This window comes from Eriocheir sinensis, chromosome 23 (assembly GCF_024679095.1).
Source record: "Eriocheir sinensis breed Jianghai 21 chromosome 23, ASM2467909v1, whole genome shotgun sequence".
Lineage (NCBI taxonomy): Eukaryota > Metazoa > Arthropoda > Malacostraca > Decapoda > Varunidae > Eriocheir > Eriocheir sinensis.
In genome coordinates, this window is record NC_066531.1 from 6,798,229 (window position 1) to 6,820,689 (window position 22,461).

Here is a 22,461-nt window from a genome sequence, read left to right on the forward strand (position 1 = left end):
GCGGACCCGCTGCACACGACTTTCAACTCATGCTCATTCCTATACTATCTAAACCCCTCATGCAAGAGTTAACCAGCATCTCCATTCTTTCATCCCCTTCACTGGTACACTCTGGAACAGTCTTTCTTCGTTTGTATTTCCTCCTGCCTATGACTTGACCTCTCTACTTTTTACTTTAGTGGGAGCGGCGAGTAGCGGGCTTTTTTTGTACTATTTTTGTTGCCCTTGAGCCGCATCCTTTGATGTAAAAAAAAAAGAGCTTGACCGTGAAGTCACAGAGATAGTAGTGCAAAAGTCTCTTGTTCAGGCCATTATCCATAATTTACATTCCTCCCCACATGCAGGCCACCCGGGGAAAGTTAGGTGTCTCCTATCTGGAATACTATTGGCCCACCATGCTGAAGGACATTCACAATTTCATAGATAAATACCAGTCTTGTGCTGAAAACAAAGGTTCTTTAAAGTCACAGGTGCCTGTTCTAAGTTATCCAGTTCCCCATGAACCATGCAACACTGTAGCGATTGACTTGTTAAAACTGGGCCACTCACCTCAGAAGGCCACCAGTACCTTCTTGTAGCCATTGATCACTTTAGTAGGTTCTCAGTACTGGTGCCACTCAAAAATAAATCAGCCAAAACAGTGGCGACAGCGCTAATTGATGAGGTGTTCTGCAAATTCAACACACCAAAGGTGTTATTGTCGGACAACGGCACGGAATTTAATAATCAAATCTTGCAGGAAATTTGCCGTCAATTCGAGATCCGTAAATGCAATATTGTAGCGTGTCACCCTGCTTCCAGCGCCATTGTTTACACAGACACTTAGTTGGAGCTCCTCGTATTTTGCAAGACTTCCAGAGACTCAGGGCTTCTACCGCACCAGGACTAGCACTGCAAGTTGCCTAAGGTTGCCGTTTACTAGCCAGGGCTACTTGGTAGCACAGTGCTTTTGGACTCTGTCGTTTTTTGCTATGCAAAATCAAGCTACTGAGTCCAAGGCCCCCTCCTGGCCGGGATTCCCGCCATTGCGCATGCGCAGTGGAGCTAGTGTGACGTCACTACCAGCGTCAGCACAACGTCACAGCGGCTAGTTTGCTCAAACATGGACTCGTCGACCTTCAAGCTGCTGTTGGAGGCCCAGGAGCGAGCGTACAAGTCTGCACTAGATGTGGTCGTCAGGCAGCTAAACGACCAAGTTACCAAGTTGGATAAGAAAGTGGCAGAACTAACAACTAGCCTAGAATTTACTCAGAGGGAAGTCGACGACCTTAAATCTAATGCCAAAGAACACGAAAAGGAGAAAAAGGAAGACAGAAGCAAAATAGACACACTTAACCAGCAACTTCAATCATCTCATCTTAAAATTAAAGAACTAGAAGAAAAAGTCACTTACCAAGAAGACTACAGCCGCAGGAAGAACTTGAGAATTAGTGGACTGGAGGAGAGAGGAGATGGAACCTGGGAGCAAACTGCAGCGGCTTTGACATCTCTCCTGGAATCAAAACTGCAGATACCAGGAATTATATTGGAGCGCGCGCACAGGGTTGGTCAACGCCGAGATGCCAGGCCCCGCCCCGTTGTGGCGCGCTTCGCTCGTTATGGGGATCGAGACGCAGCAATCAGACGAGGAAGACACCTGAAGGGTACTAACATATACCTGAATGAAGATTTGTCTGCAGCTTCTCTAGCAATCAAGAATGCTCAGATGCCCTTGCTCAAGCAGGCAAGGGCTGAAGGAAAAGTAGCTTTCTTCCGACACACCAAACTGATCATTCGGGACAAGACGTTTGGAAGTGCTACTGGACTGGACGTGCGGGCCGGGCGCGCGGCTGAAGCTGGAGGCTGGGGCTTGCTCGTGTCTTCCTCGCTGTGCCAGTGACTGCCGTTGCTGGTGCTGGTGATGCTGCTGATGGTGCTGACGCTGCTGCTGGTGCTGTTGGTGCTGCTGGCGCTCCTGATGGTGCTGGTGATGCTGATGGTGATGGTGGTGTCGTCCGTGTCGAGGCGGCTGGGGCGTGGGGTGGTGTGGACAACACTCGCTCTCCCCTCCCCGCGCACCGACCTGGTGACTCGCGGCTGTCCTCGGCCCCACCTGCTGCTTCGTCCCCCCAACGCAAGGAAATCAAGAAAATCCTGCGAAGCGGCACCAAGAAATAGATTCACAACGTTAAGTAATTTAGTACATAATAACTCACAATTCCACTACAACAACTAACAATGATTCTACTACTACTACTACTACATCTACTACTACTACTACTACTACTACTACTAACTACTATTACTACTACTATCTACTACTACTACTACTACTACTACTACTACTGCTATTACGTCTACCACCACCACCACTACTACTACTACTACTACTACTACTACTACTACTACTACTATTTTTATGGTTACAACAACAACAAATACTACTACTACTACTACTACTACTACTACTACTACTACTACTACTTCTATACCTCTTCTACTGCTACTACTACAGCAACTACAACTATTACCACTATTACTACTACTACTACTATTTCTACTACTACTACTACTACTACTACTACTACTACTACTATCACTATAACCGCTTCAATATACCACCACCACCACTACTACTACTACTACTACTACTACTACTACTACTACTATTTCTACTACTACTACTACTACTACTACTACTACTATTACTACTACTACTACTACTACTACTACTACTACTACCACTACTACTACTACTACTTCCACTACTACTAACGATAATATGCCTCCACCAATAGATTATATTTTCCTTTTGCCTCTATTAACAATGAAGATTTGTTGCATTGTTTTAATGTCAATAATACACAAAATCAAGACCTACATGCTTTCCATCCACTTAGTGTAGAAGATAGAAATTATAATAACGATCTTGATGTAACTCATTTTTATTTTAGAGCAAGAAATTTAAATTTTTCTAAATCTGAATATATTTATCTGGATAGCTTTCCTTTTTCTACTAATAATAGTGAATTATATTTATTAACACTGAATATTAGATCCATCTCATCGAATTTCCAATACTTTGTAGACACTGTCCTTTCGTGCCAAACTAAATTTGATGTCATAGGATTAACAGAAACCCGCTTAGATGTAGATACTTCTCCACTGTACAGACTACCGGAATATGAAATGTTCACTAATAACAGAAACAGGTTTGGTGGGGGAGTGGCCATTTATATCTCTAGTAAGTACAAATCTTCTGTGATCAATGAATTTTCTAAATTGGAACCTTTTATGGAATGTTTGGGAATCGAAGCAATATGTAATGCTAATACCTATTTATTTCTTTGTATTTACAGACCACCTCAAAGCAGTATAAATAATTTTCACAATTCACTTAATGAAATCTTATCCCTAATTAAAGATAAAAATTACAAGTAGGTTTTTGTGTTTGGAGACTTAAACATAGATTTGTTACAATGTAATAATGACAATGTGCAGGATTTAATTAATATAATGTACAGCTATTCTTTATTTCCTCTAACTACCTTCCCTACTCGAGTAACTTCAACTTCATCCACGTTAATTGATCATGTTTGGTCATCTCAGATTGAAAGTAATACTGCCAATTATATATTAAAGACAGATATCAGTGACCACTACCCAGTAATCCCTGTATTTAAATGTGGTAAATATCGTCATCCTTCTCCCACTTACGTAACTAAAAGAATATTTAATCAGGACTCCCTTGAAAAATTTAGTAATAGTATCTCACAAACTAATTGGAGTGACACATTAAATTGTATATGTGCTAATGAGGCCTACAACTTATTTTACAGTAAATTTAAAACATGTTTTGATAAGTGTTTTCCGGAAAGAAAAATTAAATTTAGTTTTAAAAAGGAACGTAGTCCACACATTACTCTAGCTCTTAAGAATAGTATTAGAGAAAAACATCGACTTGAAAAACTAGCTCATAAATGGCCTTTAACGTTTAAGGAGCCTTATAGAATATATAGAAATAAATTAACGTCACTTTTAAAATTAGCCAAGAAGAAGTATAACCAAGAGCAGTTACTTAATAGCCAAGGTAATCCAAAACAACACTGGAGATCCATTAATACTATTCTTGGTAGATGCACAGGTGCTAAACATACAGTTATTGAATTAAAGCCACATTGTACTGACATTTCTGAAACATTTAATGACCATTTTTTGAAGGCTGGGGGTCTAGATCATGATATAGTAGGGGATGAATATATGACATATTTACACAACTCACCTAATTACTCGGTATACTTATCACCAGCTACACAGATAAAAATTGAAAACTTTCTTAAGACATTAAAAGGTACATCATCTGGTTTTGATGAAATTTCTCCCTTGGTCGTAAGACAAACTGCCAGCATAATTTCCTTGCCATTAACACACATAGTTAACCTCACATTAATGAAAGGAGTTTTTCCGGACGAACTTAAGAAAGCTAAAATTATTCCATTATTTAAGTCAGATAATAGAGATGATGTCAATAACTACAGACCTATATCAGTTCTTCCTGTGTTCAGTAAAGTCTTTGAAAAAGTGATATGCACTCGTCTTGTAAATTTCATTGAGAAAAATAATTTATTTTCGAATTGTCAGCATGGTTTTAGACCAGGGCGCTCTACTGAGTCGGCCATATTTCAGTTTACCAATAATGTGTATAAATATCTGGAAAAGAAACATTATTTAGTTGGAATTTTTTTAGATCTTTCTAAGGCTTTTGATTCGCTATGTCATAAAATTATTTTAAGTAAACTTAGTAATTTTGGGATTCGGGGAGTTCCTTTAGAATTATTCAAAAATTATTTAACAAATCGATTTCAAGCTGTTTACTGTAATTCTAAATATTCTTCTTTCAAGCCTATCAACAAGGGTGTACCGCAAGGATCTATCCTAGGACCTATACTTTTTCTCATCTATATTAATGATATTGTCAATGCTAGTAATAAATTTAAGTATACCATTTATGCTGACGACACTAATTTACTATTAGATGATAAAAAAATATCAATTGGAAATACCAAATTAATTCTGTTGCAAATAAACTTTCTAGGATATGTGGCATACTGTATCGAATAAGAAATAGCCTTACACAAGAAGCACTTATCAGTATTTATTATACACTTTGTTACCCGCATCTCATTTATTGTGTATCTGTGTGGGCGTGTACGTGGCCTTCCTTTCTTAAAAATCTTCAGGTTTCTCAAAATAAGATATTTAGGTGTATGTTTTATATGAACAAGTTTGATTCCACACATAACGTATTTTCCACACATAGATTTCTTAATTTTAAAAACATTCATTGTTATTTTCTACTATTATTTATTTATAAAAACCTCGCACTGATGCATGGAACTCATCCTTTTCAAGTTATTAATACATTGCATAATACGCGCAGGAACAATATAAACCTTATCTCTCCACAGTTCAGGACAGTTCTTTTCAGAAATAGTAGTTTATGCTCAGGACCTCAAGTTTGGAATTCTTTGCCAGTAGAAAGAAAAATCTCCTTAATAGTAATAATTTCTCTCTATTTAAAAAGTCAGTAAAAACACACTTATTTGCAATCCAAAACAATCACGGTTAAAATTATAATTTATTCCTGAAACATGAACACAAATTTACATTATTAAATCTAATCAGTGAATTGCATAGTACTATTGTCCATATTATTTTTATTATTGTTATTATTATTATTATTATTATTATTATTATTATTGTTATTATTATTATTATTATTATTATTATTATTATTGTTATTATTATTATTATTGTTGATGCTGTTGTAGTTGTTATTATAGTTAACATTTTAGATATAACTATTATAACTTCATCTGGTATTATAGTTAATGTTATTTATTGTATATTTGTATTTAGCTTTATGGTTGGGAGCTATCTGCAACCTTTAGAAAGATATTAATAGTGCAATGAAATAAATATACAGTCTGTCGGGAAGCTTCGGCTTGACAGGCTAGATTCGTTGCCAGAATTATAATTATATTTATATGTATATATCAATGTGTGTATATTATGGCAATAAACATTACTTACTTAAAAAAAAAAAAACATTACTTACTTACTTACTTACTATGGTGGAGAGACAAAACAAAGATTATCCAACTCCTTCGTTCCCTGGTTTGCGATGTTTCTTTCTCCTAGCAAAAGTGGATGCCCCAAGTAGCAGCATCACTAAATTCTTCTTTACACTCCTCAATTCTAAATAATTCTGACTGGACTGAAATCTCGGCGGAAACAGATATTGATCAATCTTGGGGGGCCTTCACCACAATATTGAACAATGCCATAAGCATATGTGTACCCTATCGTAACAGACGTTCAGCTTTAAAGAAGAAACCCAAAGGAATAACGAAATTCAAAATAGCCTATCTCTTAAAAAACGCGTATACAGTAGATACATATCATTTCAAGAGTGAGGCTGACAAAATAGAGTTGGACAGAATTCGCCGCGAAACCAAGACATTAATAAAACGAATCAAGAAAAATATTGAAGAATATATAGCGGAAACGAGTAAATCTAATCCTAAATAATGTTTTAGCTATGTAAATAATAAAAAGTCACTCACTTGTGGTATCGGACCGCTTGCTAATGATAATGGCAACCACACGAACGATGAAAATTAAATGGCTACAATCCTAAATAACTTTTTTGCATCCGTCTTTACCGACGAAGATTGTTTAACACCTCAACCGCCAGAGGTTAGAAGAACCGAAAAGATGTTAAGTGGGGTGCTCATCATAGAAAGTGACATTTTACGCACAATTGAAAATATTAAAGTAAGCAAAGCTCCTGGTCCAGACAAAATTACCTCTAGGGTATTAAAAGAAATCAAACATCAAATTTGTAAACCGCTCTACATCATATTCAATAAATCTTTAACAGCTGGAAAAGTTCCGTCGGATTGGAAACTTGCAAATGTCACACCAATTTTCAAAAAGGGGGAAAAGTCTCATCCAGGAAACTATCGACCAATTAGCCTGACATCGATTGTTTGTAAGTCAATGGAGACGATCATTCGCGACAATATGGTGAAATTCTTCGAAGAAAATAATATAATAAATAATTCGCAACATGGCTTTGGGGAGGCGGTGGCTGAATCGACAGAGTAACAGCACCGCGTTCAGGAGGACGCGAGTTCAATCCCCGCCCGGTGCCACCAAGCTGGGATTTTTCAGCCGCCGCCGAGTGGCTTAAAACTACCCACATGCTGTCCAGAAGACCACCTATCAACCCGGACTCTAGATTCTAGGATTAAAGATGAGCTCCGGGAGGGCAGCATGAGCCAATGCAAGATGGCGCCACTAAAAAAAAAAACACTCGCCTGCGCCAGAACGGGCTGGGCCGACCATCAGGACCCACCGGGAAGAAGCCTTGGGTCGACCATCAGGCCCCACCGGGAAGAAGCCTACCGGCGCTAAAGGCCGCGACGTAAAAATAAAAAAAATAAAAAATAAATAAATAAATAAATAAACGTTCGTGTTTAACTAACTTACTTGATTTTTTTCATTATATTTTTGAGGTGTTCGATGAAAGCAGATCAGTAGATATCATATATCTGGATTTTCAAAAGGCATTTGATAAGGTCCCCCACCAACGATTGCTCAGCACGGTATCTCGGGTAACATTCACGATTGGCTTGCGGACTGGCTCTCTGAGGGGAAACAAAGAGTAGTTCTAAACGGTGTTACATCTAACTGGCTCGATGTCAGAAGCGGCGTACCCCAAGGATCAGTGCTTGGCCCCATGCTCTTCTTAATTTATGTTAATGATATCGATGATGGGCTTACTTGCAAAGTATCAAAATTTGCTGACGACACGAAGAAGCTTTACAATCAGATCTAGATCGACTTGTACGTTGGGCCAATCAATGGCAAATGGAATTTAACGTTGACAAATGTAAAGTGTTGCACATCGAAAAAATAACAATCGCGTTCGGCACATAATAAATGGCCAACAACTTTCTGCAGTAAGTAAAGAAAAGGATCTTGGAATTACTATATCAAGCGATTTAAAGCCCGGTCAGCATTGTTCAGAGGTAGTTAAAACTGCAAACAAATTGGTTGGCTTCATCGGTCGAGTCTTTAATAATAAATCGGAAAAAGTAATATTAAAACTGTATAATTCGTTGGTTCGACCCCGTCTAGAGTAATGTGTACAGTTTTGGTCTCCCTATTACAGAAAAGACATCGAAAAGTTGGAACGGGTTCAACGAAGAGTAACAAAGATGACTCCTAGGTTGAGAAATTTATCATATGAACAAAGGCTTAAATAAGTAAATTTTATCAGCTTATCAAAACGAAGAATGCGAGGCGATCTTATAGAAGTGTTTAAAGTGTTTAAAGGATTCAGTGATATTAATGCGGAAGATTACTTAACAATTGATCGATCAAATAGAACAAGAAGAAATCACAATTTGAAGATAAGTGGTAAAAGATTATCGTCGCACGAAGCCAAACACTTCTTCTTCAATCGAGTTGTTAATGTTTGGAACTCTCTACCTTGTGATGTCGTTGATAGTACAACAGTTACGGCCTTCAAAAATAGATTAGACAAGTGTTTTGAATCCAACCAGCAACTAAGGTATTACTCATTACATAATTTCCATGCAGTTTTTCCATGCTGCATGGTTCTTTTTCCTTTCCTGCCAGATTTTGCTGGATGGATGGGGGGTGGGGAGGAGCCTTTGCTGTCCTTCATCTTCCACCTTTGATTAGTTAGTTAGTAGCTTGTCACAAACAGCCTCGTCAGGACCGGCAGGTCTGCTGTTGTTTGTTCTTCCTTTGTGTTTCTTTGTGTTCAATCAGCGACGCGCCCCATTTCGTTGTCATCGGACAGGACTTCTGAGGCTTCTGTGAGGCCCATTTACAATTTGATGAGCGGATGATTACAATTTTGATGATTATGTGAGACTCAGAGTTGCAGACTTCCAAAACAGGATAAAATGATCACTCAGCAATGGCGGACCACTAAAGATAAACTAATTAGCCCTGGTGATGTTGTATTCAAGAGATTCAGGAGATTCAAAGCAAACTCGCTCCACGCTTTGAAGGCCCTTACCGGGTCCTCCAACATGAAAGAGGAAACAAGATTAAAGTACGACACTTAACGTAGTACAGGGTCAAAACAAAGTTGTCCACCTCGACCATGAAGCGTCTCTCGTTCTTTTGATAAAGGCTGGTTTACACGGACGACAGTTTGCCACGACATGCCACGACAAATGGGCACGAGGAAAGCTCAAAAGCAGAGAAGGCCATTGATGTCGTTGTCGTTGTCGTGCACCCTCCGGTCAAATTGCTTGCTACACAGGTCGCGAGGCCACGACAAACACACGAAGGGGGGTCGACAGTGGCACGAGGCTGTCCAAGGTGCTATGAGGGTGCCACGACAGCCACGAAAAGTTGTATGCCCCCAATGTTTTATATAGGCGACACGTCTTCTGCATGTTGAGGCCTCTCCCCGCAAACTGTGCCGGGCCTGGGCGACTGTCGTAGCCCATTGGGCACTCTTTCGTGCATACTCGTGACACCGGAAGCGCCAACCGCCGCAGGGCTATATATAAGTGACAAGACGAATTCAAAGTTTCATCCAGACGGCCTGCAACATGGACAGAGCTCTCGCCCTCGACATTAACAATCCTGAAGGTTTTGGCCCTAGCATGTTTGCTGGCGGCTTGCTACCTCTACCTGAACCCCAGCGTAGGCGAGGGCCCAGAAGAATTGTTCAAGCACCCCCCCAACAGGAACCCCACCTAGAATGAGAAAGAAGAAGACGTGCCCTGTGGTGTCGTAGCTGGCTTCGACGCCCTCTGTTCGGTCACTCCTACGAACTACACACAGAGAAGATCGAGGGGCTACCGGAGTTTTGTGTTTCACGCCAGAGGTTTTGGGGAAATGGTGGAGCGACTTACTCATGGATGGTTGGATGTCCAAAGACACCAACATGCGTCAACATGCGCTCTTCCCGTGGGCCTCAAGCTGGGAGTGACACTACGCTACCTCGCCACGGAGATGACTACACACCTCCACTACGACTTCAGGGTGTCTGTTCCATCGATCTCCAGATTTGTTCCCAAAGTCCTCAGGCCATCATCCATCGTTGATGATGGACGAGTACCCTGCACTGCGAGATGAGCCTCTGAGGAGTGGAAGGAGGGCAACGATTCCCGCAGGTGGAATACCACAACTGCCTCGGCCCCGGAGACCACCACACGTACTCCATCAGAAGACCACTCCATTATAAGAAGTTTCAAGTTCTTATAAGTCAAGGCTTTGCATTCTCCTGGCTGGAGGACTCCTGCCCAGGTTCATCTACGTCGACGTCCGGGGCAGGGGGGGAGCTGGCCGTGCAGGCACCTGGCGCTGCTTTGCACAGCAGCAGGCCATCGAATCATGAGCGCTCCTCCTGACGACACACGACCCTGCCTCACGACGACACTCCCCTGCCCTACCACATCGTTGGTGATGATGCCTTCGCCCTGCAGCCGATCCCCCAGCAGAGACTGTTTTCATACCGTCTTTCAAGAGCTCGCCGGGTGGTGGAGAACGCCTTCGGGGTGATGCAGCGCAAGTTCAAGGTTTTCGGAGTCACCCAAGGGATTTTGCCTGCAACAGTGAGAGATTGTAGCAGTCACCGCTCGAATCGCGTGTTCCTTCCCCTCAGTGACACAAGAAAACGGGGTGCTGCAAAGAGAAACTAAGATTCTCAGTGTTTTCATGTAATGTCCATCGTCACTGTGTCTGTCAGTCTGTCTTGTTGCGTCTTCATCGTTAACTTTCCTTGTATTCGTTTACCTTTGACTGTCCGTCCACGTTCTCTTGTTGTCCACCGTTACACATAGTTATACACATACACCAACACTTAAATGTTAACCTACACAAACAACATTCACACAAACGCATACCCACACAAACACCTTTTTTTTGTGTTGTGTTTGTCTTAATGACTTGTTGTATTTTTGTGCAATAAAGCAACCCTAACGGATACTGAGTTTCATTATCCGTGAACCGACTAGCACTTATAACACTCGCTACCACCAACAATTGGTGACCCTGCAGTGTTGCTATGGTTCAAGGTGGCTTATAGCCGGTGCCGTTTTAAGGGCACTCTCTCCTAGAGTGGAGGACCTGGGCAGGGTAACTTGTCCATTCGTCCGCCCTCTCCTGGGGCAAAAATCCTCACCTCCATTCGGGGTTCGTGGGGCTGAGCACTCAGGTCGGGAGAAACATTACGCCATAGGCGTAGTTGCCACCTTCAGGGTTTTCCCCCGCCCTCCCCTAGGCGCCTTCTGCGCCTTCCCCAGGCACCCTCTGTGCCTTCCCCAGGCACCCTCTGTGCGCCTCTTCCAGGCACCCTCTGTGCGCCTCTTCCAGGCACCCTCTGTGCGCCTCTTCCAGGCACCCTCTGTGCGCCTCTTCCAGGCACCCTCTGTGCGCCTCTTCCAGGCACCCTCTGTGCGCCTCTTCCAGGTTCCCTCTGTGCGCTTCTTCTAGGCTCCCTATGTGCGTCTCCTCCAGGCATCTTCAGCGCCCTTCAGGCATCTTTTGTGCCCCATGGTGCTTCTCCCGGCGCTCACCCACCCCCGCCCCTCCTCCTCCCTGCTTTTCTGCTGGTCCGGCGACTGAGACACGCACATCGTGTGACACGCTACACAGACTCAGTGAACACTCAAACACAGTGCCACACACGCAGTGTACACGCCACACACAGACTCAGTGTATACGCCGCCACACACCACAAACTCAGAGAGACACGCAAACACAGTGCGACACCCCACTGGGACTACTAGCTGCCCCCTGGATTAACCACCGCCTCCTGGATCTACCACCGCCGTCTTGGATTATCCTACTCTTGTGGATCCTTGTGTACAGTGCAGTGTGTCCAGCAACAGTTCAGTGCAGCAAGTCCCCAGCAACAGTTAGTGTCACAGTGTTCCCACTAAGTGTACAGTGTTGTTTTACAGTGCTTTCTTGGACACTGGTTCACTCCCCGGGCCACTGAGGTCCCTAGCACGCGCCAGTGCCTATACTACACGCAGTTCGTTCTACTCTCACGGACTGCCGTGGCTCCTGGCCCGTTGTACGCCAGCGCCCTTGCCAACACCGTTCAACTTCACCATGTCTGACGACGACAACTCTTCCGCTGCGGCGGCGGTGTCCTTCAAAGCGCCGCCCTTCTGCTCACACGACCCGTCCATATGGTTCTCGATTTTGGAGTGCGGATTCAAGACCGCCAAAATTACTAACAGCCTTACTCAGTACACTCACGCTGTTAGCCTCCTGCCCGCCGACGTCCTTCCACAAGTCTCTGACGTCATCGCCTCAGCCTACAACTCTGATCATGCCTATGAAGACCTGAAGACTGCCCTACTCCAACGCCTTCAGTCTTCTGTCGCCACCCGCCTCCGTGAACTCCTCTCCAAAGAAGAGTTGCTCGGCGAAAAGTACCAGTCTTTCGACCCAGACTTGTTCAAACAGCTGTTTTACCAACGTCTGCCCCCTGCTGTCCAGCGCAGCCTCTTCAGCGTTAAGGACGACCTGAAGCCCGACGCCATTGCCAAGTTAGCAGACGAATTCATGGCAACTCTACCTGGACCGGTAACTTCCTCAGTGTCTTCCGTCGTCTCCGAAAGGACCACTCAATTTGACGAACTCGTCAAGCAAGTCTCCCTGCTCGCGACGAAAGTCACCTCTCTTGAGGAGCGGCTCGATCGCCGCCGCTCTCGCTCCCCCACTCCTCACCGACGTCGGCGCCGCTCCCGTTCGAAAAGCCCAGGACTCTGCTGGTACCACAAAAACTTCGGCGAGAAAGCTACGAGGTGTACCACCCCGTGCACTTACAAGGCGTCAAACTCCAAGGACGAGCACTAGTGCAGCATAGCGCTCGTCATCAACCCTCAGCGCTGCTCCACCTTCATGATTGCCGTTCCAACACAAAGTTCCTGATTGACACCGGCGCTGATGTCAGTATAATCCCAGCAACCGCCAGTCAGCGAACTCTACCTCCACTCTTGCACCTGTACGCCGCCAACGGTACCAAAATACCTGTCTACTCGCGACACACCATGCAAGTGGACCTTTACCTACGACGTTGCTTCGAATGGACCTTCTACGTCGGGAACGTCTCGCAGGCAATCCTCGGAGCTGACTTCCTAAGGCACTTCAACCTCTTAGTCGACGTCAAAGGACGGAGGTTGGTTGACCCGCTCACTTCCATCTTCTCCAATGCTCAACCAGCACCAGGTGACAGCTCGCAACTTGCCGTCGTTCACAAGGACCACCAGTTCGCCGCCCTGCTCAAGTCCTTTCCCACGCTGACACAGCCCTATTCAGCCAGCCTGCCCGTCAAGCACCACGTTACGCATCACATAGAGACTACAGGACCTCCAGTACACGCCAAGGCCCGTCGCTTAGCTCCTGAACGCTACCGTCAAGCCAAGGCCGAGTTCGAGTCCCTGTTGCGTCAAGGTATTGTACGGCCCAGTAGCAGCAACTGGTCATCAGCCCTCCACGTCGTCCCCAAGAAGAACGGCGACATACGTCCCTGTGGAGACTACCGAGCCCTTAACTCGCGCACTAAGATGGACAGATACCCGGTGCCAAACATCCAGGAATTCTCGTCTCAACTTGCTGGTTCCACCATCTTTTCACGTGTGGACCTCGTCAAGGCCTTTCACCAGATTCCAGTCCATCCTGACGACATACCGAAGACTGCCGTCATCACGCCCTTCGGTCTCTTTGAATACGTCAGGATGCCGTTTGGACTCATGAATGCGGCCCAGACCTTTCAACGCTTCATCGACGAAGTTCTCCGCGGCTTTCCCTTCTGCTTCGCCTACATAGACGATCTACTCATCGCTAGCCCGGATGAAGCCTCTCACAAACAGCACCTTCACCAAGTCCTCACCCGCTTGCAAGACTACGGAGTACAGATCAACGTGGACAAGTCTGAGTTCGGTGTTACTTCCCTCACCTTCCTTGGCCACACTGTTACTCCAGAGGGCATCGCTCCACTCAACTCAAGGACTGAAGCCATCCAGCAGTTCCCGAAGCCGTCCACCCAGCGCCAACTCAAGGAATTCCTGGGTATGGTTAACTTCTACAACCGCTTCGTCCCACACTGCTCTCTCATGCTCCAGCCCTCTACGCCATGGTGAAGCCCTGCAAGCGTGGCCAGTCTGTCACTCTCGCCTGGACTCCGAACGCTGACGCCGCCTTTCTCGCTGCTAAGAAGGCTCTCAGCGACACAGTCATGTTGTCCTTCCCTGCCCATGACGCGGAGATCTCGATTGCAACAGACGCCTCCGACACTGGGACTGGTGCTGTCCTTCAACAGTTCGTCGACAACGCCTGGAAGCCGATAGCCTTCTTCTCCCGTAAGCTCTCCAAGTCTGAAGCCAAGTACAGCGCTTACGACCGGGAACTTCTCGCCATCTTCAAGGCTGTCAAACGTTTCCGCTACTTCATTGAAGGCCGGCGTTTCCACGTGTTCACCGACCACAAGCCCCTCACTACAACTTTCCTGAGGAACAAAGACTCTTATACACCACGTCAACTCCGCCACATGGACTACATCTCGCAGTTCACCACTGACATCCGGTATATCAAAGGTGCAGACAACGCTCCAGCTGACGCCCTCTCCCGCAACATTACCGCTGTGACGTCCTCTTCACTTGATTACGCCGCCATAGCCGCCGATCAGTCCGGCGACGCAGAGCTGGAGAGGCTTCTGAACAACCCGGCGCTTAAAGTGAAGAAAATCACACTCCCAGGCACCAAGGTCACTCTCTACGCTGACGTCTCTACGGCCACCATCCGTCCCTACCTGCCACAACGACACCGCTACCAGGCCTTCCGTCAGCTTCACGACCTCTCTCATCCTGGCATTCGAGCCTCGCAGCGCTTGATGACGTCCCGCTTCATTTGGGAGGGAATTAACAAAGACGTCAGACTATGGACCAAAACCTGCACTGACTGCCAAGCCTCCAAGGTGACGCGACACACACTCTCCACCCGGCACCTTCACGCCCGTCACGGAGAGGTTCGACCATGTCCACATCGACCTTGTTGGTCCCCTGCCGCCCTCCGCAGGCCACCGCTACATCCTCACCTGCGTGGATCGTTTCACACGCTGGCCCGAGGCCGCCCCCATCGCTGACATCACTACGGACGCCGTCGCCCACGCCTTCATTGCTACTTGGGTCTCCAGGTTCGGCGTCCCTCTCAGCCTCACCTCAGACCGCGGCGGCCAGTTCGAGGCTAACGTGTGGAACAAAGTCATGACCCTCCTTGGCATCCGCCGCTACAGAACGTCAAGTTACCACCCGCAGGCTAACGGCATGGTCGAGCGCTTCCATCGGCAGCTGAAATCCTCCCTCATGGCATCCACCCAACGCGACAACTGGTCCCTGGCTCTTCCCTTGGTCCTCCTCGGCATCAGGTCCTCCCTGAAGGAAGACCTGCACCACTCCTCGGCTGAACTAGTGTACGGCACCACCCTCCGGCTCCCAGGCGAACTTCTGGCGCCCACACCTGACATCGCCCCCTGCGGCGTCCAGGACTTCGCCGCCCGCCTCAAAGGTGCCATGAGGAGCCTCCAGCCGGTGCAGCCTCGCTCTTCCCCGAAGAAGACCTTCGTCAACCAGGACCTCGACACCTGCACCCACGTCCTCGTGCGCGTGGATGCCGTTCGGCGGCCCTTGCAGCAGCCCTACCAAGGACCCTACCGCGTCCTGAGACGGACCAGAAAGACTGTCACGATAGACAGACTGGGTTCTCAGGACGCGGTCTCCGTAGACAGGGTCAAGCCGGCTTACCTACTGGCCCCAGACCAGGCGCCCCATCTCTCCGTCGCCGAAACAACACCATCTGCACCACTCCGCACCAGGAAGATATCGTTCCTTCTATGAAGTCACTGGGGGGGAATATCTGTAGCAGTCACCGCTCGAATCGCGTGTTCCTTCCCCTCAGTGACACAAGAAAACGGGGTGCTGCAAAGAGAAACTAAGATTCTCAGTGTTTTCATGTAATGTCCATCGTCACTGTGTCTGTCAGTCTGTCTTGTCGCGTCTTCATCGTTAACTTTCCTTGTATTCGTTTACCTTTGACTGTCCGTCCACGTTCTCTTGTTGTCCACCGTTACACATTGTTATACACATACACCAACACTTAAATGTTAACCTACACAAACAACATTCACACAAACGCATACCCACACAAACACCTTTTTTTTGTGTTGTGTTTGTCTTAATGACTTGTTGTATTTTTGTGCAATAAAGCAACCCTAACGGATACTGAGTTTCATTATCCGTGAACCGACTAGCACTTATAACACTCGCTACCACCAACAAGATGTCGTCACCACCTGCTGCATTCTCCACAACATGGTCGTCACACCCGCCATCCAACCTGCCGAGATAGACCACGAAGACGAGGACCACAACATTGTTCCTGGCAGCTGGAGAGAAGGCGAGACCCTGATGGCAGACCTCGCTCCAGCCAGAGGCAACAACCCCAGCAGGCGAGCAAAGGCCGTGAGGGACTACCTGGCGAACTACTACACTTCAGAAGTTGGAGCTGTGCCCTGGCAGGAACGGCTGGTCTACCCCCGAGGACGCCCCCAAGACGCCGAGTGAAAACTAATAAATATGTAATATAAATTGTACTCTCTTGTAACTAATAATATGCTTACTTTAAAACTGTGTTTCATTCTCTTTAAGTGTTTGTGGTGTCTGTAGTTAGCCATTGAAACTTTTATTGAATAATAAACAAAAAACAAAAAACAAAATGACATGGAAAAAAATGAAAAGGTACCAAAAAAAAGATATATAAGAAATGTAAGAAATATAAGAAAATATAAGAAAAGCTACCCACTGAAACATATATTGAATGAGAAATAAAAAAAATGAAATGGAAAACTAAACTTAGAAGGTACCAAAATAAAAAAAATAATAAGAAATAATAGCATGCTAATAATGAAAGTTATAAAAGCTATATGATTAAAGTAGAACAATATACAATGAATCTCTAGTAACTTGAAAAGAGCAAATGTCTACCAATGAAAAAAGTGTATTTGGACAAATAAAATATATTAGTGAGATTGCATTAAACTTTAACTCAAAAGGTTACACCATACTTGATGACATACTATTTTCTAACAAGTTAAATATAAAATATATATATATATATATATATATATATATATATATATATATATATATATATATATATATATATATATATATATATATATATATATATATATATATATATATATATATATATATATATATATATATATATATATATATATATATATATATATATATATATATATATATATATATATATATATATATATATATATATATATATATATATATATATATATATATTCAGAACAAGATCCGCACTCTTAAATTTCGACAATACCGTAAAAGAAACAGATCGAACTACAAAGAAACAGATCGAACTATAGAAAGAAAGTGAGAGAGAGAGAGAGAGAGAGAGAGAGAGAGAGGGGGGGGGGGTTGGGGGGTTGGGGGGAGCTGGGGTCACAGGTAAAGAAAGGGGTGGGGGGGGGGTGAGGGAGGTAAGGTCACAGGTAGAGAAGAAGGGGTGGGTTGGCAGGAAAGGAGGTGAGAGAAAAGGGTTTGGGGGTCAAGGAAGGGGGGTGAGGTCATCGGTAGATAAAGGGGTGGTTTTTTTTTTGGTGGGGGGGGGCGGTGACTGAGGGTGGGAAAAGGTAATTAACAGGGCAAGGGTCTCAGGTGACAGGTAACTACTTCTGTCTTCAACCGACACGAAACAAGAAGCTGTGTATGAACGCATAGTTTGAATAAGTTGTTTGAGTGGTTTCACTACTTAGTTCATGGACCCACAAGATGTCCATGCAAGCGTACTTGTATTACTTTCTACAATTAATGTCATTACTTGTGTTTTTCCTAATTCCTTCAAAGCGCATGCAATACACAATGCGTCCATGCAAGCCCACTTATGAAGTTTGAGTAAGTGCTGTCACTATTTTTTTTTTCTAAGTCCTACACAATCCAATGAACCTAAAAGCTATTCCTGCAAGCGTACTTCTAGTGTTGACATACTTGATTCTATCTAACTGCACTAATGTGTGCTCTATAAGATGCACATGCATAGCTACTTTTTGTAAGTGCTACATATGAAATTTTTCTAAGTGCAACTAATGTGTCTACGAGACTACTGTCTGCATTCAACAAATCGACATGCACATGCATAGCTAATTTTTCTAAGTGCTGCATATCTAATTTTTCTAAGTGCAACTAATGTGTCTACAAGACTACTGTCTACATTCAACAATTCTACTAAGTTACCTAATTTTTTTTTATTGTTTTTTTGCTAGCTATATGGTCTTCTCTATTTTCAGTTATATTTCCTATCATATTGTAGGCCATTATTTTTTAACTATCCTAGCTATTACTTTTTATATATGTTTTGTTTTTCCATATCTATTTTTATGTTTCTTTTTAGCTGCTAAACTTTAATTTTCTTATAGTCTACCTACCTACCTATCTACCTGCCTGCCTAGCTACCTAACTTTTAGAGTTACGATAGGAAGGATTTGTCATTATCATTCTCTTTTAGGAAGTGCAACCAAGAGGTTGCTGTTTTTTGGAGTGCCTACATAAGAAAATACAAGTTGTGTGAACACAGCAAGTATTAAGTTATGTGTGGCTAGTCAGTCATTCTCTTTTTTTTTTAAGTGCATAACAGAGCTAGAGCAGAGTCATAGCAGAGTTATGCGTAGTCAAGTCATTCTCTTTTTAGTAATTGATTGCGGCCTCCTAGAGGAGGCCTTTAAAAAGGTGGCTGACCTCCGCAGAGGCCAGGAAAGGTGAGGTTTTTAATTGTCCTCGTCAAGGTTCAGGGCCTGGGGTGTGTTATGGCTGGGCGTCATGGATCTAACGTCCTTTACAGGGCTTATGGTGGGCAGGCTGAAGGGTGACATCGGAGGAAAGGTGTGCTGGACCGGTATCTGCTGCTGGATCACAGGAACGGTCTGGAATTGTGGCTGTTAAATAGTCTGACTCGGAGGCCAGGACCCATGCTGGTACTGCGATGACTGCCCCGCCGCTTGAACAATCTGGGTGGCCGCTGGAGTAGAAGGCTGGCTAGAACTTGGAGGTGGTGCTTGAGGCTCGTGCATGTGGGAAACAGATGAATCCATCGCCCTTCGCATTCTCCTGTGCATGGCCTGGCGATGCTGAAGAGGACGCCGCTTGCTGCACTCGTTGGCGTACACCATCATGTTGGCCTGCAGCTCCTCGCAGTCGTCATCCTCGAGGTGGGCCAGCTTGTACCGGAGCATGTTGAGAAATGCGTCGACCTCCCTCTCTCGCGGTGTCATCTGCTTCTCCAGTTGCTGAGCTGCGTGGTCTACCAGGCGTTGAATTTGGCCCCGAACAGGTGTTGTAGGAGTGGCAGAATGAAGGGCTCGACGGCGGGCGATGGAGTGAGCTGACAGGTCAGAGTCAGCATCACTGAGAAGATCGGGAGACGCTGCAGTGGCTTGGGAGAAGGTGTCCGAAGGGTCGTCTGCTCGTGGGCAATGTGCCCCTTGAGGAAGCCCCACGTCTCCATGATGGTCTCCTCCCTCTTGGTCCGCTTGCGTCGAGGAGCACCACTCTTGTTCTCCTTCTTCTCAATCCTGCCGTACTCCGTCCGACGATTGTCAAATAGTTTCTTGACCTGCTGGTGCGCAGCCCCCTCGAACTTCGCCGCAATCTCCTTCCACAGGTTAGTCTTGTGGTTCGGGTCCATCCACCGGGCGTGGGTCTTGTCGTACAGCTCGGGGTTTGTAGCCACAAAGTCAGCCACTTCCAACACTTGGGCAGGGGTGAAGGAGTACTCCGGGATGTCCTTCTTCGATGTGCGGGATCTCTTTTTCTTGGCCGGCGCAGGTGGTGTATCGGTGAAGAGATCCTGGCTTTGGATCTCTTCTATCTCCTGCGACATAATTTCCGGTGTCTGGCTACGTTCAGGGTCAGGCTCGTCAGGTGAGTCGTCCTGGACGATCTTGGTGGGCTGGGGTTGCTTGGGGTTGACCATCTTGATGATGTGTTGTGAACGGCGGGCCAGCAGGGAATGGAAATACAGGCTGTACCTGCCTTGCTTTTATAGGGGGGTTGCGGATCAAGGTGCTACAGCGTCTCAGCCAATCAGCGTCGAGTATTTTTCCCCGCCTACGCCGCCCACAACTCATTCCGCCTCTGACTGTCGTGCCCTCCACATCTCGTCGCGCGCCGCTCGTGACACCTCGTGGCAATAAAATTCAATAAAATTTTTCTGTCGCGTCAAGCCCGTGCCACTGTCGCTGCAGGCCATTTTGCCTGTCGTGCCCTCCTCGGCACCCCTTGGATTTCTACGGACGACAGGGCACGACGTCGTGGCTGCCACGACAGTTCATCTTCTTGCACGACGGGCCACGGGGCGCCACGAGGTGTCGTGCCCTTGTCGTGAAGGGGCTACGAGGTGGCACGACAGAATGGGCACGACAGATTTAACATTTTTCTCGTGGCACTGTCGTGACCAAATATTGAGCATGTTCAAAATTTTTCGGGTTGTCGCGACAAGGCCGCGGGGTGGCACAACAAAGTCACGAGGAGTCCACGGGCTGCCACGACAGTTGTATTTACACGGACACGAGGTGGCACGACAGTTTGTCGTGGCATATCGTGGCAAAACTGTCGTCCGTGTAACGTGACACTGACACTTGCACGACTTTGGCACGCATTGCCACGAACTGTGTCGTGGCAATGCGTGCCATTTTGGTGGCACGCAGCGGGAGGCTCCCGCACTGTTCCCGCACTGTTCACGACGACTTCACACACTGTTCACGCATAGGTTACGAATGCGCGCCCAATAGTGCCCACATTGACACGAACTGGCATGACGTATTTACGCATAGTTTACGCACTGTTCGCGCAAAGTTTACGCACTTCCCGCATTGGCCCGACGAGTTTGCGCTATTCGGAGGCCGTCGTGGCGATTTGGGCACGCCATATAAAAAGGGGGCCTCCCCACCCCTGGCGTCATTTTTGGATTGCCTGTGGAAGAGACAACATGCTGAATTCCAGAGACAGCGTCGTAGCAGAGAAGAGAAGATGCCTATACCTGGCGGCTGCTCTAGCCATTGTTGAAGAGCAGCAGAAAAGGGTGCAAGAGGCAGAAGATGAAGAAAAGGCAACCCCACCTCGAAGAAGGACACCAAGGAAAGTGTGGGTCAGGAAATGGTTGGCCAGAAGACAGGAGTTTGGACAGTATGACACGCTACTGACTGAACTCCACAAGGAAGATCCAAGGGGCTACAAGAATTACCTCAGAATCACACCTGACCTGTTCCAAGAGATGGTTGAGAAGTTAACCCTCGCCTCCAGAAACAGTCCACCTTCATGAGGGAACCGCTTCCAGTTGGACTCAAGCTGGCTGCCACCCTCCGCTTCCTAGCCACTGGAAATTCCTATCCAAGTCTGCAGTTCAGCTTCAGGGTTGAAGCAAGTACAATCTGCAAGTTTATACTCAAGGTGTGTCAAGCCATCATCGCGGTCTACAAGGACGAAGTGCTCCGCTGCCCCAAAACTGAAAAGATGTGGAAGGAAGTTGCTGCCAAGTTCAGCTCCAGATGGAACTACCACAACTGTCTGAGAGCTGTAGACGGCAAGCACATCGCCATGAAAAAGCCACCCAATGCTGGTTCAAAATACCATAACTACAAGGGCTTCCACAGCATTGTACTGATGGCAGTGGCAGATGCTGGCTACAAGTTCCTGTATGTGGATGTTGGGGCAGAGGGTGGTGCATCGGATGGAGGAACATGGAGTAACTGTTCCCTGCATGATGCTGTAGAAGACCACAGAGCTGGAGTGCCTCAACCAGAACCGCTCCCTAATGATGATAAGCCAGTGCCCTATCACTTCGTAGGGGATGACGCCTTCGCACTCCGAACCTGGATGATGAAACCATTCTCCCACCGATCACAGGTCCATCGAGAACGCATATACAGCTACATATTGTCTCGTGCCCGTCGTGTTGTGGAGAATGCCTTTGGAATCTTGTCTCACAGGTTCCGTTGCTTCTTGACAACAATGCAGCAGCACCCCGACAACATCAACCTGATCACCATGTGCGCCTGTGTCCTACACAACCTCCTCCTCATCAGATACCCACATGCAATTCCAGAAGTGGACCGCGAAGATCCGGACACACATGATCTGATCCCTGGTAGATGGAGACTCGACCAGCAGCTGCTGGGGCTGATGCCTCTACCAGGCCACCATTCAGCGAGGGAGGCGAAGGATCAGCGAGACTACCTGTCACATTACTACATGTCCCCTGCTGGTGCCGTCCCTTGGCAAGAAAGAATGGTATCCCCATGAGCTGCATCTATATTTGTAC

At 46.0% G+C, this 22,461-nt stretch overlaps 1 protein-coding gene across 1 annotated transcript; it reads left to right on the top strand.

The window, feature by feature from the left end:
• The first annotated feature begins 21,458 nt into the window (after positions 1–21,458).
• LOC127002561 (uncharacterized) lies at positions 21,459–22,442 on the top strand. Its single transcript, XM_050868643.1, has one exon. The coding sequence runs from the start codon at positions 21,459–21,461 to the stop codon at positions 22,440–22,442; it is 984 nt and encodes a 327-aa protein (XP_050724600.1).
• Positions 22,443–22,461: the final 19 nt, after the last annotated feature.